This window comes from Oncorhynchus clarkii, chromosome 29 (assembly GCF_045791955.1).
Source record: "Oncorhynchus clarkii lewisi isolate Uvic-CL-2024 chromosome 29, UVic_Ocla_1.0, whole genome shotgun sequence".
Taxonomy (NCBI): Eukaryota; Metazoa; Chordata; class Actinopteri; order Salmoniformes; family Salmonidae; genus Oncorhynchus; species Oncorhynchus clarkii.
Window position 1 is genome coordinate 43542067 of NC_092175.1, and position 14986 is coordinate 43557052.

Below are 14986 nucleotides of genomic sequence, written 5' to 3' on the forward strand. Positions count from 1 at the left end.
AACTGAGCAATTGGGGTGAAGGACCTTAGTCAGGGAGGTGAACCCAATGGTCACTTTGACAGAGCTTTAGAGTTCCTCTGTGGAGAGAAGAGGAGAACCTTCCAGAAGGACAACCATCTCTGCAGCACTCCACCAATCAGGCCTTTGTGGTAGATTGGCCAGACTGAAGCCACTCCTCATTAAAAGGCACATGACAACCCGCTTGGAGTTTGCCAAACAGCACCGAAAGACTCAGACCATGAGAAACAAGATTCTCTGGTCTGATGAAACCGATATTGAACTCTTCCTCCAAGCGTCATCACCTGGCCAATACCATCCCCACGCTGAAGCATGGTGGTGGCAGCATCATGCTGTAGGAATGTTTTTCAGTGGTAGGGACTGGGAGACTAGTCAGGATCGAGGGAAAGACGTACAGAGTAAAGTACAGAGATCCTTGAATGAAAACCTGCTCCAGAGCACTCAGGACCTCAGACTGGGGTGAAGGTTCACCTTCCAACAGGACCACGACCCGGGAGAAGTTTGAATGTCCTTGAGTGGCCCAGCCAGAGCCCGGACTTGAACCCGATCAAACATCTCTAGAGAGACCTGAAAATAGCTGTGCAGCAACACTCCCCATCCAACCTGACAGAGCTTGAGAAGATCTGCAGAGAAGAATGGGAGAAACTCCCCAATTACAGGTGTGCCAAGCTTGTAGCATCAGACCCAAGAAGACTCAAGGCTGTAATCGCTGCCAAAGGTGCTTCAACAAAATACTGAGTAAAGGATCTGAATACGTAAATGTAATATTTCTGTTTTTATTTTTAACAAATTATCAAAAAAATTCAAAACAGTTTTTGTTTTGTCATTGTGGAGTATGTTGTGTAGATTTTGAGGGGGGGGGGGGGGGGGGGGGGGTGATTGAATCATTTTTAGAATAAGGCTTTAACCTTAAAAAAAAAGAAAGTGGAAAGCCATGGGATCTGAATACGTTCTGAAAGCACTGTAACTGAAGTAATTTAGTGTCGATATTTCTGGTCACTGTTTTGATGTACAGTTACAAGATGACATCATACGCTGGATTGTCCTAAACAAAATGACTCGTTGTTTGTGAAATAAAGTTTGCGCGGACCATACATCTGAATGCACTCATGATTCCATTCTATGCGCACCAAAACTACACTAAACAAAAAATATAAACTCAACATGTGAAGTGTTGGTCCCATGTTTCATGAGCTAAAATAAAAAAAAGATCCCAAAAATGTTTCATTTGCAGAAAAAGCTTATTTCTCTCAATTTGTGCACAATGTTGTTTACATCCCTGTTAGTGACCATTTCTCCTTTGCCAAGAGGATCCATCCCCCTGACAGGTGTGGCATATCAATAAGCTGATTAAGCAGAGGTATTATTATACAGGTGCACCTTGTGCTGTCGACAATAAAAGGCCACTCTAAAATGTGCAGTTTTGTCGCACAACACAACGCCACAGATGTCTCAAGTTGAGGACGCATCCAATTGGCATGCTGACTGCAGGAATGTCCACCAGAGCTGTTGCCAGAGACTTTAATGTTAATTAATGTTAATTTCTATACCATAAGCCGCCTCCAATGTTGTTTAAGAGAATTTGGCAGTACGTCCAACCGGCCTCACAACCGCAGACCACGTGTAACCACGCCAGCCCAGGACCTCCACATCTGGCTTCTTCACCTGAGGGATCATCTGAGACCAGCCACCTGGACAGCTGATGAAACTGAGGAGTATTTCTGTCTGTAATAAAGCCCTTTTGTGGGGGAAAACAAATTCTGATTGGCTGGCTTGGCTCCTCAGTGGGTGGGCATGTGCCCTCCCATGGCTACGCCCCTGCCCAGTCATGTGGAATCCATAGATTAGGGTCGAATGAATTTATTTTAATTGACTGATTTCCTTATAAGAACTGTAACTCAGTAAAATAGTTGAAAATGTTCCATGTTAGGTTTATATTTTTTAGAATGTTTATTACAATCATAATGTACAATCATAAAACATGTCTTGACCAATCATACCTTAAACATGTGATCATGTCTTAACCAATCATACAGTAACATATCTTAAACATGTGATCATGTCTTAACCAATCATACAGTAACATATCTTAAACATGTGATCATGTCTTAACCAATCATACAGTAACATATCTTAAACATGTGATCATGTCTTAACCAATCATACAGTAACATATCTTAAACATGTGATCATATCTTAACCAATCATACAGTAACATATCTTAAACATGTCATTTTACGAGCTCACGTGAGTTGTTGAAACACTGAGATTAAGCCTAGCCTAAAAAGCATGATCAATTGAGAATTTCCATTGAATTTCCATTTTATTATAGGACTAAGCCTAACTAACGTTAGTGTTAGCCACCTAGCTATTCCAATTAGCCACAAATTGGAATTCAAATCAAGTTTTATTGGTCACATACACATGGTTAGCAGATGTTAATGCGAGTGTAGCGAAATGCCTGTGCTTCTAGTTCCGACAATGCAGTAATAACCAACGAGTAATCTAACCTAACACATCATACGTTTCGCAAATTTGTAACATATTGTCATTTTTTTTTGCAGATTTGTAACATATCGTAAAAAAGGATAATGGACATCCACAAATTAATACATACCATACGAAACGTAACACATCATACTAAATGGAGCATCTCGGATTTAAATACAAGATAATACAAAATGCTCTGAGACCAGGTTGGGTGGGACAGTCACAGAAGAAGAAGCAGGACAGTCGCTAAGACAGCAACCAGCAAACATTTTTTGTAAAAGACAGTCAAACTAAAGGATCTAATCAAAGCCCTGTTGAATATGTTAAAGACGATTCATGTGATTGTTTTTCTGGAATGTGTCATTTTGGTATATTTGTATTAAATTGTATTTTGTAAATTATGTGTATACAGCGCTCCCTTGTGAAAGAGACATTGGTCTCAATGGGACTGCCTGTCAAAATATATTTTTTTACTTATTTTCCACGCAATGGGACAGACTTTAAGGGCTGGTTTCCCGGGACACTGATTAGGCTAAGGGTTAAGGTTAGGGTTAAGTTTAGGAGTTAGATTTAAGGGTTAAAGTTAGGAATAGGGTTAGTGGTAGGATTATCCAAAAGGTTTAATGTTAAGCTGAAAGGATTAAGGGAACGGTTAGCTAACATGCTAAGTAGTTGCAAACTAGCTAGAAAGTAGTAAGAGGTTGAAAAGTTGCTAATTAGGTAAAATGCTAACGTTGTCCGTGATGAGATTCGAACACGCAACCTTTCAGTCATAAGTCTACCCATCCGCCCAGACCAACCATCCTCCTTTAGTTTTTTAATTAACTAAGCTTCTGTCTTATGTAACCATACCAAACATAACGTATCATACACATTTTAGTGTCTCGGATTTCATTTTAATATGTTATGTCTACTGTATGAGACCAGGCTGCCCCATCACTCTGTGGTCCTCCTCTCTATCCCAGAGACATCATGATGATATCCAGCTCTCGCTCTCCTCCTTCTCCCGAACACTCTTCCACAATGCTTTCCTCCCCCTCGTCTTCCTCCTCCTCATCCTACTCTTCCTCCCCAAACGTTCTCTTCCTACCAAACACTCTCCCCCTGCCTCCTTCGGGCCCACAGAACAGTGCTTGCTTCAACTCGTGGCTACAGATTGTGTAGAGGGGTTGGTTTGTGGAGGCACCGTGATTAACACCAGAAGGGTCTCATGGTGGATACTCCCTTGCTGAGACAGGTGAAGGGAAATAGTTAGCTTTTATTCTGCTCGAGACATTAGATATCAGCTGCACTCAAATCAAACCAAGGTAGAAGGCTACGGTTGTTCAGTTGTTCAGGCCACCTGAATGTCTTTATTAAATGTTTTTAGGCTCAAATAATCAGTCCTTGAAGATTTTTTTGAAAGACACTTTGTGGTCTCCGTGCGTTCCGCGCCTATACCGTGAGTCTCCCATCCTCCTAAATTGTTTCAAGTCACCAGCCTCCACTGCTCCACACATCCAAAACATGATGACGACTACTGGATCGTGGAGTAGCAACTCCTGTTCAGGAGGAAAACTCCCAGGTCCTCTCACAACCCTGGGCTCACAGAACCTCCCTGCAGCGGGATTCTCTGTTATGGCTGAGCGGTTAGTACCAACAGTCACGCTCAGGTCTCAGATGACCCCCAGGGGCTGGGAGTCACGATGCTCAGGTAGTGGATGCGTACTGTTCCGTAGCCATGAGCATTTTGCCATGGACCAAGCCTCGAACGCCACGGTGCGTCTGAGCGGTAGAGAATAGAAATGAATGGTAAATAATGTATTGTGACATATTGTATTCAATTGTGACATATTGTATTCAATTGTGACATATTGTATTCAATTGGTAAACTCTGACTTACCACCCCGAAATATCCCTGCACAGTCGTCTATTTGAGCCAATGGCTGCGCTCAATGCAATGGCACTTACAAATGTAGATCCTTCAACCACACCCAAACAGGGAAACAGATCCCAATCAAAGGTGTTATCACGTCCTCCACTAAGGCAGCTATTTAACCACCCCCCCCCTCCCTTCCCTCTTGTACACTGCTGCTACCAGCTGTTTGTTTGTTACCTAGGCATAGTCACTTCACCCCCACCTACATGTACAGATTACCTCAACTAGCCTGTACCCCTGCACACTGACTCGGTACCCCCTGTATATTGCCTCATTATTGTTATTCTCATTGTGTTACTTTTTATTATAATTTTTTATTTTAGTCTATTTGGTAAATATGTTCTTCTTCTTGAACTGCACTGTTGGTTAAGGACTTGTAAAGTAAAGCATTTCACAGTGTCACGGTCGTCGTATGAAGTGGACCAAGACGCAGCGCGGTAAGCGTACATTCTTATTTATTAAAGAACTGAGCAAACCGATACGTGACGCTAATATGGCTAGTGCAGACAGGCAACTAAACGTAGAACAAGAACCCACAAAACCAAAAGGGAAAATGGCTACCTAAATATAATCCCCAATCAGAGACAATGATAAACAGCTGCCTCTGATTGGGAACCAATTCAGGCCACCATAGACTTACATATACCTAGACCTACCAAAACCTGTAGACAATACAAAAAACAAGCATACCCACCCTCGTCACACCCTGACCGAACCAAAAATGATAAAGAAAACAGAGATAACTAAGGTCAGGGCGTGCCACACGGTAAAGTCTACACTTGTTGTATTCGGCGCATGTGGCAAATAAAGTTTGATTTGATTTTGATGTATCTTATTGTCCTTTGGGTCAAAATTATGTGTAATGTAAAAGCGCAAATTAAAAGTATGAATCTCGGAGCATCGTAGCACCATTAGATGCAAAAACTGGACTTACCCAGTTGCGGCCCAGTTTTTGGAAGCAAACCATTCGATTTCGTCCCTACGCTATTTGGATCAACAACATTGTAGCTACTCCACAATACTAACCTAATTGACAGTGTGAACAATTGGCAGCCTTTACAGAATACAAATATTCCAAAACATGCATCCTGTTTACAACAAGGCACTAAAGTAATACTGAAAAAAAAATGGCAAAGTAATTCACATTTTGTCTAGAATACAAAGTGTTATGTTTGGGGAAAGTCCAATACAACACATTACTGAGTACCACTCTTCATATTTTCAAGCATAGTGCTGGCTGCATCATGTTATGGGTATGCTTGTAATCGTTAAGGACTTGGTAGTTTTTCAGGTTAAAAATGAAAAATAAAGGCCAAATCTACACTGGAGTTGCTTACCAAGAAGACTGTGAATGTCCCTGAGTTTTGAGCTTGACAAATTTTGAAAATAACAAAAAATGGGCAAATGTTGCACAATCCAGGTGTAGAACAGCTCTTAGAGACTCAGCCAGAAAGACTCAACAGAAGTAATCGCTGCAAAAGGTGCTTCTACAAAGTATTGCCTCAGGGGGTGTGAATACTTACGTAAATTAGATATTTATGTATTACATTTTCAATGCATTTGCAAAAATGGCAAAAAAAAAACATGTTTTCATTGAAGTGTTGTAGATGGGTGAGATTCTTTAAATATTTTTTAATCCATTTTGATTTTAGGCTGTAACACAACGAAATGTCGCATAAATCTGTCCACAAGAGATTACAACCTTGTGACAGTTATTACTAAATCGGATGCAGCTGAGAAGAAAGGAAGCACTAAATCGGTGAATCTTTTGTGGAAACTTGCCCATTTGGAACAAACGTGGTAACAAACATTCGTTGTTGCACCTCTGTAATTACAGACTGCAATTATCACCAGTTACATGTTGTTGTTACACTTGTAACTGAGTTATTACAATGAACTACAACACTCGTTACAGTGTCATTACTCTTGTAATTACACTGCAGTAAGGACCCCTTACAGAAATATCTTCAAAATTGAAAGGCAGCCGGCAGGAGTCAAGATCAGGTTGGACCATTCTGTCTGAGATCAATGTGGAGTCGCATAGCAAGGGCTCTTTATACTTGTAATTTCATCCATTTTAGAACAAGGCTGTAACGTAACAAAATGTGGAAAAAGTCAAGGGGTCTGAATACTTTCCGAATGCCACTGTATCCAACAACATGTCTAGGACTATACATTCTTTAAGCAGTGTTCATACAGACATTGGCACGACAAATTATTTTTCAAGCTCTAAAATTGTGATTTTTAAGGACCTCAATATTATATAATTGTACATATTGGGCCTAAAATAGCCCCCACACCCAAAGCATGCAAAGAGCGTAAAGAAATAAATTAGATGCAGGCCATCACCTCTGCTGTCTTAGATTCAGATGGAAGCTGGTTTCTCCATGAACTGTTGTTGTTCAACACTTGACTGTCATTCAGAAAACTCCTTCCTGGATCTGATGATAATGTTTGAAAACCACTAATCAGCTGGATACTAAATGAATATGCAAGTATTATACATCATTATTGAAGAACCACTTATTAATAACAGTATCAATTCAGGTTTTGTAAGTATCAAGGTAAGGTGACTTTTTTTTGTGTGTTGGTTTTTAGAAGCATTCCATTTTTGCCATCGCATTTATTATTAGGGATTTGTGTGCCCATGAAAACGGTTTTCACCCTGTAATATAAGGAGACAATACACACTACAGAAGTTACACTGCGTTTCTGAGATCTCTGTACAACAACAACAAAAAACGGTCAGATTTTTACAAGGTTCAAGTCCAATATCTAATTTAACTGACTAATGCTTAATATAACAACAACTTACACTGCCGTAAACGCAAGGACAGAAAGGTAGTGTTTTATGGCACACGATTTTGGACAAATCAATCAAGACACCAACCATGATAAAGGGTTAAACATAAATTTTTATTGCAAATAGCTATGACCACACTTATATATATTCATGTTATGACATGAAAACAATTGTCATATTATTATCAATGACTTATCAACAGCTGTAACACATTTTTCAGTGTAGGAAATCCTCACTGGAACTCTAGTTTATAGAAATACATATTTGCATATTCCCGTTGGTGAATAACTTCACTGTGAGGTACACATATACAATAACTAATTTCGCCGTTGCACTCCTTGTAAACAACAAACATGTTGTTATAGGGTCACGTCTACAAAACTCAGTGTATTCTGTTCTTAACAGATTATTGCTTTGGGAACAGAAAACTTTATTGAGATCGTCCTTTTCCACGATCAGCAGAAAGTAGGTCCAGTTCCATCTCGCTCCACTTGTTGGCCACTGGGTTTTCTCTCTTCATATTTCCATTCTTCAGATTTATACATCCGGTGAAACATTTGTTTAGGTTTTTATGTGATCTAGTATTCAGGAGTCTTTTTTGCACATCCGGTGAAACATCTTGCTCCTTGTTCTAGCTGCGCTATGATGACGTGTTTCCGGTATTCTTTTACGGTTTTTCCGGGTAACTGTAGTGACGTGTTTTCCATTTTCAAACCCCATGCTTTTTTTTTTGGCTTTGGCTCGTTATCTAATGTTTGAAAGTTAACTTAATCTGTAAAAAAAATAAATACATAAAATGGGAGGAAAGAATAAACAGCGAACGAAAGGAAACGTCCGGGTAAGTTACCTCGCCTCTGCTATCGATTGAGCCAGATATACATTATCTCGCTATTCTAACGTTAGTCATGATATCTGTGTGGTTAGCTTAGCTAGCTACAAAACATTAGACAAGCTGGGTGATATCCGGGATCATTGGGACTTCCCTACCCTAAATCATAACCTCTTACCCATACCGTTTTAAATGTTAACTTCAATGGTGTGTTGATCAGAGTTGGGATGTCCTATTCCCAAGGATCCCGGTTGGCACCGACCATTAGGTAACGTTAACTTGCCAATTCAAAGTTCACGCCAGCATAACTTTACAGAATGTCATGTTTGACACAATCAAACTTAGAAATCAATTGACTAGTTTGTCAGTGAGCTACCCGGTGTTACTTATGGTAATGTTATGGTCAATGTGCTAAATAACTACCTAACAACTCCAGTTGTGAATCTGACATTTCGTTCAATTTTCCACCACCAGCCGTCCAGCAGCGGGCGGGCTGCCGAGTTGCTGGCCCGGGAGAGTGGTGTCGTTCCCGGGTTCGTGGGGTTCGGCACCACAACGACCACAGAGCCGGGCTATGTGCCTGCTGTCCATGGGGCAGAGGAGATTGACAACCTGGTTGATGCTGACTTCCGCCTGGTGTTGAGGAAACTATCTAAGAGAGACACAGTCACCAAACTGAAGGTAAGATCTTAGAGAAATAGAAGGAAAGAGATATACACTTTTACAGAGGCCAAATCAACCTTTGTACTGCATCGCGCCTCCCACATTTTGTAACGATGTGGAGGGCTCCACATTGGCATGATTGGTTGATGGTAGGTACATCCTGTAAATTCACAAACTCGCTTCCTTGACATCTTCCTACACAACAGCTCTGTTCTGTTCCGCGAAGTTCAAGAAGTATTAATGCCCTGACTTCTGCATAGGCCGCATCGCAGTAAATGCTTTACGGCCAATGCAGATGCTGGAATGACCATAACGCGTCATCTAGTAGCTGGTAATGCTGAGGCAGCATTGGTCCGCACTATTTAAGCTTTTGATGGTTGCTAGGCAGCGCCCGTTACTACTCATCCTGGTAAAACGTTGTGAGGCGTGTCACTGCACCCGTCTCTTCACATAACCCACCACATGCACCTGTACATAGCCCATCTATAATTTAGCCCAAACAGCTACCTCTTCCCCTACTGTATTTATTTATTTATTTTGCTCCTTTTCACCCCATTATTTCTATCTCTACTTTGCACATTCTTCCACTGCAAATCTACCATTCCAGTGTTTTACTTGCTATATTGTATTTACTTCACCACCATGGCCTTTTTTTTGCCTTTACCTCCCTCATCTCACCTCATTTACTCACATTGTATATAGACTTATTTTTCTACTGTATTATTGACTGTATGTTTGTTTTACTCCATGTGTAACTCTGTGTTGTTGTTTGTGTCGAACTGCTTTGCTTTATCTTGGCCAGGTCACAGTTGTAAATGAGAACTTGTTCTCAACTTGCCTACCTGGTTAAATAAAGGTTGAAATAAAATAAAATAAAAAATAAAAATTCTCTGTTTTCTAAACCACAACTAGATGTATCCAGAACGAATTACGGTGGGAATAAATATCACTGAATTACAAAAAATATTGTAATAACTAGGCTAGTGCAGTTGAAGGCATCAAATTGTTGACTCCCAAAGTAATCCAATCCTTATAATAGGATTTGAATCAATAGCCTACCCACGTGTGGTCAACTATTTCAGCATCATTTCACGCTGCTTTGAAGTCGTGTCTACACTTAACACTTACATGCGACTTTTGCTATCAGAATACGAAGATCACATTTGAAAAGACGGGTGTACACGCACCCAAAAGTCGTTTTGTGGTCTGATTGTGTTCAGATCTGTCTGACCTCTTCAGGGGGGGGGAGTGGTCAGGGATGCATCGTATGCAGATTTCTCCTCAGTCTGGACCAATCAGACTACCGAAAGAACATACAGTGGGTGACGTCATCAGCAGTCCTCCCACAAGTCTCCATAAATCTTGTGTTTTGGCGCCGAAATAGACCTCTTCATTATAACATTGGAGGAAATATGTTCCTAGCGTGTGAGGAAACGTGTTTGCTGGACTCATAAATGCTAGCCAGCTAGCTAATATTTAGAAAAATATGTTTTTGTTTGTGTAGAGTTAAATAAATAAATATTTTATCGGTCTATAATGTTTCTTAGGACCTGCCTAAAACTATTTAATGATGGGTTTCTTTGTGATTTGGGTTTCTTTGTGATTAAAATAGACCCACATCGGTCCATGTCTACCTCCACTCCTACACTAGCCAGCACATCGGTCCACGTCTACCTCCACTCCTACACTAGCCAGCACATCGGTCCATGTCTACCTCCACTCCTACACTAGCCAGCACATCGGTCCATGTCTACTTCCACTCCTACACTAGCCAGCACATCGGTCCACGTCTACCACCACTCCTACACTAGCCAGCACATCGGTCCACGTCTACCTCCACTCCTACACTAGCCAGCACATCGGTCCATGTCTACCTCCACTCCTACATTAGCCAGCACATCGGTCCATGTCTACCTCCACTCCTACACTAGCCAGCACATCGGTCCATGTCTACTTCCACTCCTACACTAGCCAGCACATCGGTCCATGTCTACCTCCACTCCTACACTAGCCAGCACATCGGTTCATGTTTACCTCCACTCCTGCACTAGCCAGCACATCGGTCCATGTCTACTTCCACTCCTACACTAGCCAGCACATCGGTTCATGTTTACCTCCACTCCTACACTAGCCAGCACATCGGTCCATGTCTACCTCCACTCCTACTCTAGCCAGCACATCGGTCCACGTCTACCTCCACTCCTACTCTAGCCAGCACATCGGTCCACGTCTACCTCCACTCCTACACTAGCCAGCACATCGGTCCACGTCTACCTCCGCTCCTAAACGTCTCTCTCCTCTCCTAAATGTCTCCCTCTGCTCCTAAACTGTTCATGTGCGCAGGAGATATAGAAAGCTTATCTGAGCTAGAATGCGGTAAAAAATGGGACTGTTTGAATTTGGCTCTAAAAAAAACATGGGCAGATTAAAATAAAATACAGGCAGCATACCATAAAGACTGATAGAGGACCAACACACCATAAAGACTGATAGAGTACCAACACACCATAAAGACTGATAGAGTACCAACATACCATGAAGACTGATAGAGTACCAACACACCATAAAGACTGATAGAGTACCAACACACCATAAAGACTGATAGAGTACCAACACACCATAAAGACTGATAGAGTACCAACACACCATAAAGACTGATAGAGTACCAACACACCATAAAGACTGATAGAGTACCAACACACCATAAAGACTGATAGAGTACCAACATACCATAAAGACTGATAGAGTACCAACACACCATAAAGACTGATAGAGTACCAACACACCATAAAGACTGATAGAGTACCAACATACCATAAAGACTGATAGAGTACCAACACACCATAAAGACTGATAGAGTACCAACACACCATAAAGACTGATAGAGTACCAACATACCATAAAGACTGATAGAGTACCAACACACCATAAAGACTGATAGAGTACCAACACACCATAAAGACTGATAGAGTACCAACATACCATAAAGACTGATAGAGTACCAACATACCATAAAGACTGATAGAGTACCAGTCGCTTCAGTTCCCTTGGGAGAAGAATGTTCTAGACTTGTGTGCACACACACACCAGCCCTGTCCTGTAGGCTCTGACATTTTGCTCTCTGTTTCTCCCCTACAGGCAGTGCAGGAGTTTGGGGCTATGTGTCAGGAGCGGGACTCAGAGGTCGTTAAAGGAGTTCTGCCTTACTGGCCCAGGATCTACTGCAAGATTTCAATGGTGAGTCTTAGTGAGATGTTAGGGGGGGGGGGGTCTTAAGTGTTTACATATTGTATGTGATCCTTGTGGGACTTGAACTCTGATGTTGTTGATTTCAGGACCACGACCGACGTGTGAGAGAGGCCACCCAGCAGGCGTTTTTACAGCTGGTCCTGAAGGTGGGAGACGGAATAACCCATTGATCTCTGAATAACCCATTGATCTCTGAATAACCCATTGATCTCTGAATAACCCATTGATCTCTCTATAACCCATTGATCTCTGAATAACCCATTGATCTCTGAATAACCCATTGATCTCTCTATAACCCATTGATCTCTGAATAACCCATTGATCTCTCTATAACCCATTGATCTCTCTATAACCCATTGATCTCTGAATAACCCATTGTTCTCTGAATAACCCATTGATCTCTGAATAACCCATTGTTCTCTCTATAACCCATTGATCTCTCTATAACCCATTGGTCTCTGAATAACCATTGATCTCTCTATAACCCATTGATCTCTCTATAACCCATTGATCTCTCTATAATCCATTGATCTCTCTATAACCCATTGATCTCTGAATAACCCATTGATCTCTCTATAACCCATTGATCTCTGAATAACCCATTGATCTCTGAATAACCCATTGATCTCTCTATAACCCATTGATCTCTCTATAACCCATTGATCTCTGTATAACCCATTGATCTCTCTATAACCCATTGATCTCTCTATAACCCATTGATCTCTGAATAACCCATTGATCTCTCTATAACCCATTGATCTCTCTATAACCCATTGGTCTCTGAATAACCCATTGATCTCTCTATAACCCATTGATCTCTGAATAACCCATTGATCTCTGAATAACCCATTGATCTCTGAATAACCCATTGATCTCTGAATAACCCATTGATCTCTCTATAACCCATTGATCTCTGAATAACCCATTGATCTCTGAATAACCCATTGATCTCTGAATAACCCATTGATCTCTGAATAACCCATTGATCTCTGAATAACCCATTGATCTCTCTATAACCCATTGATCTCTCTATAACCCATTGATCTCTCTATAACCCATTGATCTCTGTATAACCCATTGATCTCTCTATAACCCATTGATCTCTCTATAACCCATTGATCTCTGAATAACCCATTGATCTCTCTATAACCCATTGATCTCTCTATAACCCATTGATCTCTGAATAACCCATTGATCTCTGAATAACCCATTGATCTCTCTATAACCCATTGATCTCTCTATAACCCATTGATCTCTCTATAACCCATTGATCTCTGAATAACCCATTGATCTCTCTATAACCCATTGATCTCTCTATAACCCATTGATCTCTGAATAACCCGTTGATCTCTCTATAACCCGTTGATCTCTCTATAACCCATTGATCTCTGTATAACCCTAGGTGCGGCGTAGTCTAGCTCCCTACCTGAAGAGTGTGATGGGCCACTGGCTGCTGTCTCAGTGTGACAGCTATCCTCCCGCTGCCTCTGCTGCCTGCCAGGCCTTCAGCGCTGCCTTCCCCCCCAGCAAACAGGCTGAGGCTCTTAGCTTCTGCAAGGACGAGGTTCTCACTGTGAGTAGTCTATATTATACTATAGAGAGAGGTCTTCACTGTCAGTAGTCTATATTATACTATAGAGAGTGGTCTTCACTGTCAGTAGTCTATATTATACTATAGAGAGAGGTCTTCACTGTCAGTAGTCTATATTATACTATAGAGAGTGGTCTTCACTGTCAGTAGTCTATATTATACTATAGAGAGAGGTCTTCACTGTCAGTAGTCTATATTATACTATAGAGAGAGGTCTTCACTGTCAGTAGTCTATATTATACTATAGAGAGAGGTCTTCACTGTCAGTAGTCTATATTATACTATAGAGAGAGGTCTTCACTGTCAGTAGTCTATATTATACTATAGAGAGAGGTCTTCACTGTCAGTAGTCTATATTATACTATAGAGAGAGGTCTTCACTGTCAGTAGTCTATATTATAGTATAGAGAGAGGTCTTCACTGTCAGTAGTCTATATTATAGTATAGAGAGAGGTCTTCACTGTCAGTAGTCTATATTATAGTATAGAGAGAGGTCTTCACTGTCAGTAGTCTATATTATAGTATAGAGAGAGGTCTTCACTGTCAGTAGTCTATATTATACTATAGAGAGTGGTCTTCACTGTCAGTAGTCTATATTATACTATAGAGAGAGGTCTTCACTGTCAGTAGTCTATATTATACTATAGAGAGAGGTCTTCACTGTCAGTAGTCTATATTATACTATAGAGAGAGGTCTTCACTGTCAGTAGTCTATATTATACTATAGAGAGAGGTCTTCACTGTCAGTAGTCTATATTATAGTATAGAGAGAGGTCTTCACTGTCAGTAGTCTATATTATACTATAGAGAGGTCTTCACTGTCAGTAGTCTATATTATAGTATAGAGAGAGGTCTTCACTGTCAGTAGTCTATATTATAGTATAGAGAGAGGTCTTCACTGTCAGTAGTCTATATTATAGTATAGAGAGAGGTCTTCACTGTCAGTAGTCTATATTATACTATAGAGAGGTCTTCACTGTCAGTAGTCTATATTATAGTATAGAGAGAGGTCTTCACTGTCAGTAGTCTATATTATACTATAGAGAGAGGTCTTCACTGTCAGTAGTCTATATTATAGTATAGAGAGAGGTCTTCACTGTCAGTAGTCTATATTATACTATAGAGAGAGGTCTTCACTGTCAGTAGTCTATATTATAGTATAGAGAGAGGTCTTCACTGTCAGTAGTCTATACTATAGTATAGAGAGTGGTCTTCACTGTCAGTAGTCTATACTATAGTATAGAGAGAGGTCTTCACTGTCAGTAGTCTATATTATAGTATAGAGGTCTTCACTGTCAGTAGTCTATATTATAGTATAGAGGTCTTCACTGTCAGTAGTCTATACTATAGTATAGAGAGAGGTCTTCACTGTCAGTAGTCTATATTATAGTATAGAGGTCTTCACTGTCAGTAGTCTATATTATA

At 40.7% G+C, this 14986-nt stretch overlaps 1 protein-coding gene across 1 annotated transcript in view; it reads left to right on the plus strand.

The window, feature by feature from the left end:
• The first annotated feature begins 7902 nt into the window (after positions 1 to 7902).
• Positions 7903 to 14986, plus strand: part of LOC139388305 (listerin E3 ubiquitin protein ligase 1) — a 95898-nt gene continuing 88814 nt past the window's right edge. The window contains exons 1-5 of the mRNA XM_071134905.1: positions 7903 to 8067; positions 8533 to 8739; positions 11860 to 11958; positions 12057 to 12116; positions 13373 to 13543. Coding sequence (XP_070991006.1) covers positions 8026 to 8067; positions 8533 to 8739; positions 11860 to 11958; positions 12057 to 12116; positions 13373 to 13543 — 579 coding nt within the window. The 5' untranslated portion in view covers positions 7903 to 8025. The remainder of the gene's footprint in view (positions 8068 to 8532; positions 8740 to 11859; positions 11959 to 12056; positions 12117 to 13372; positions 13544 to 14986) is intronic.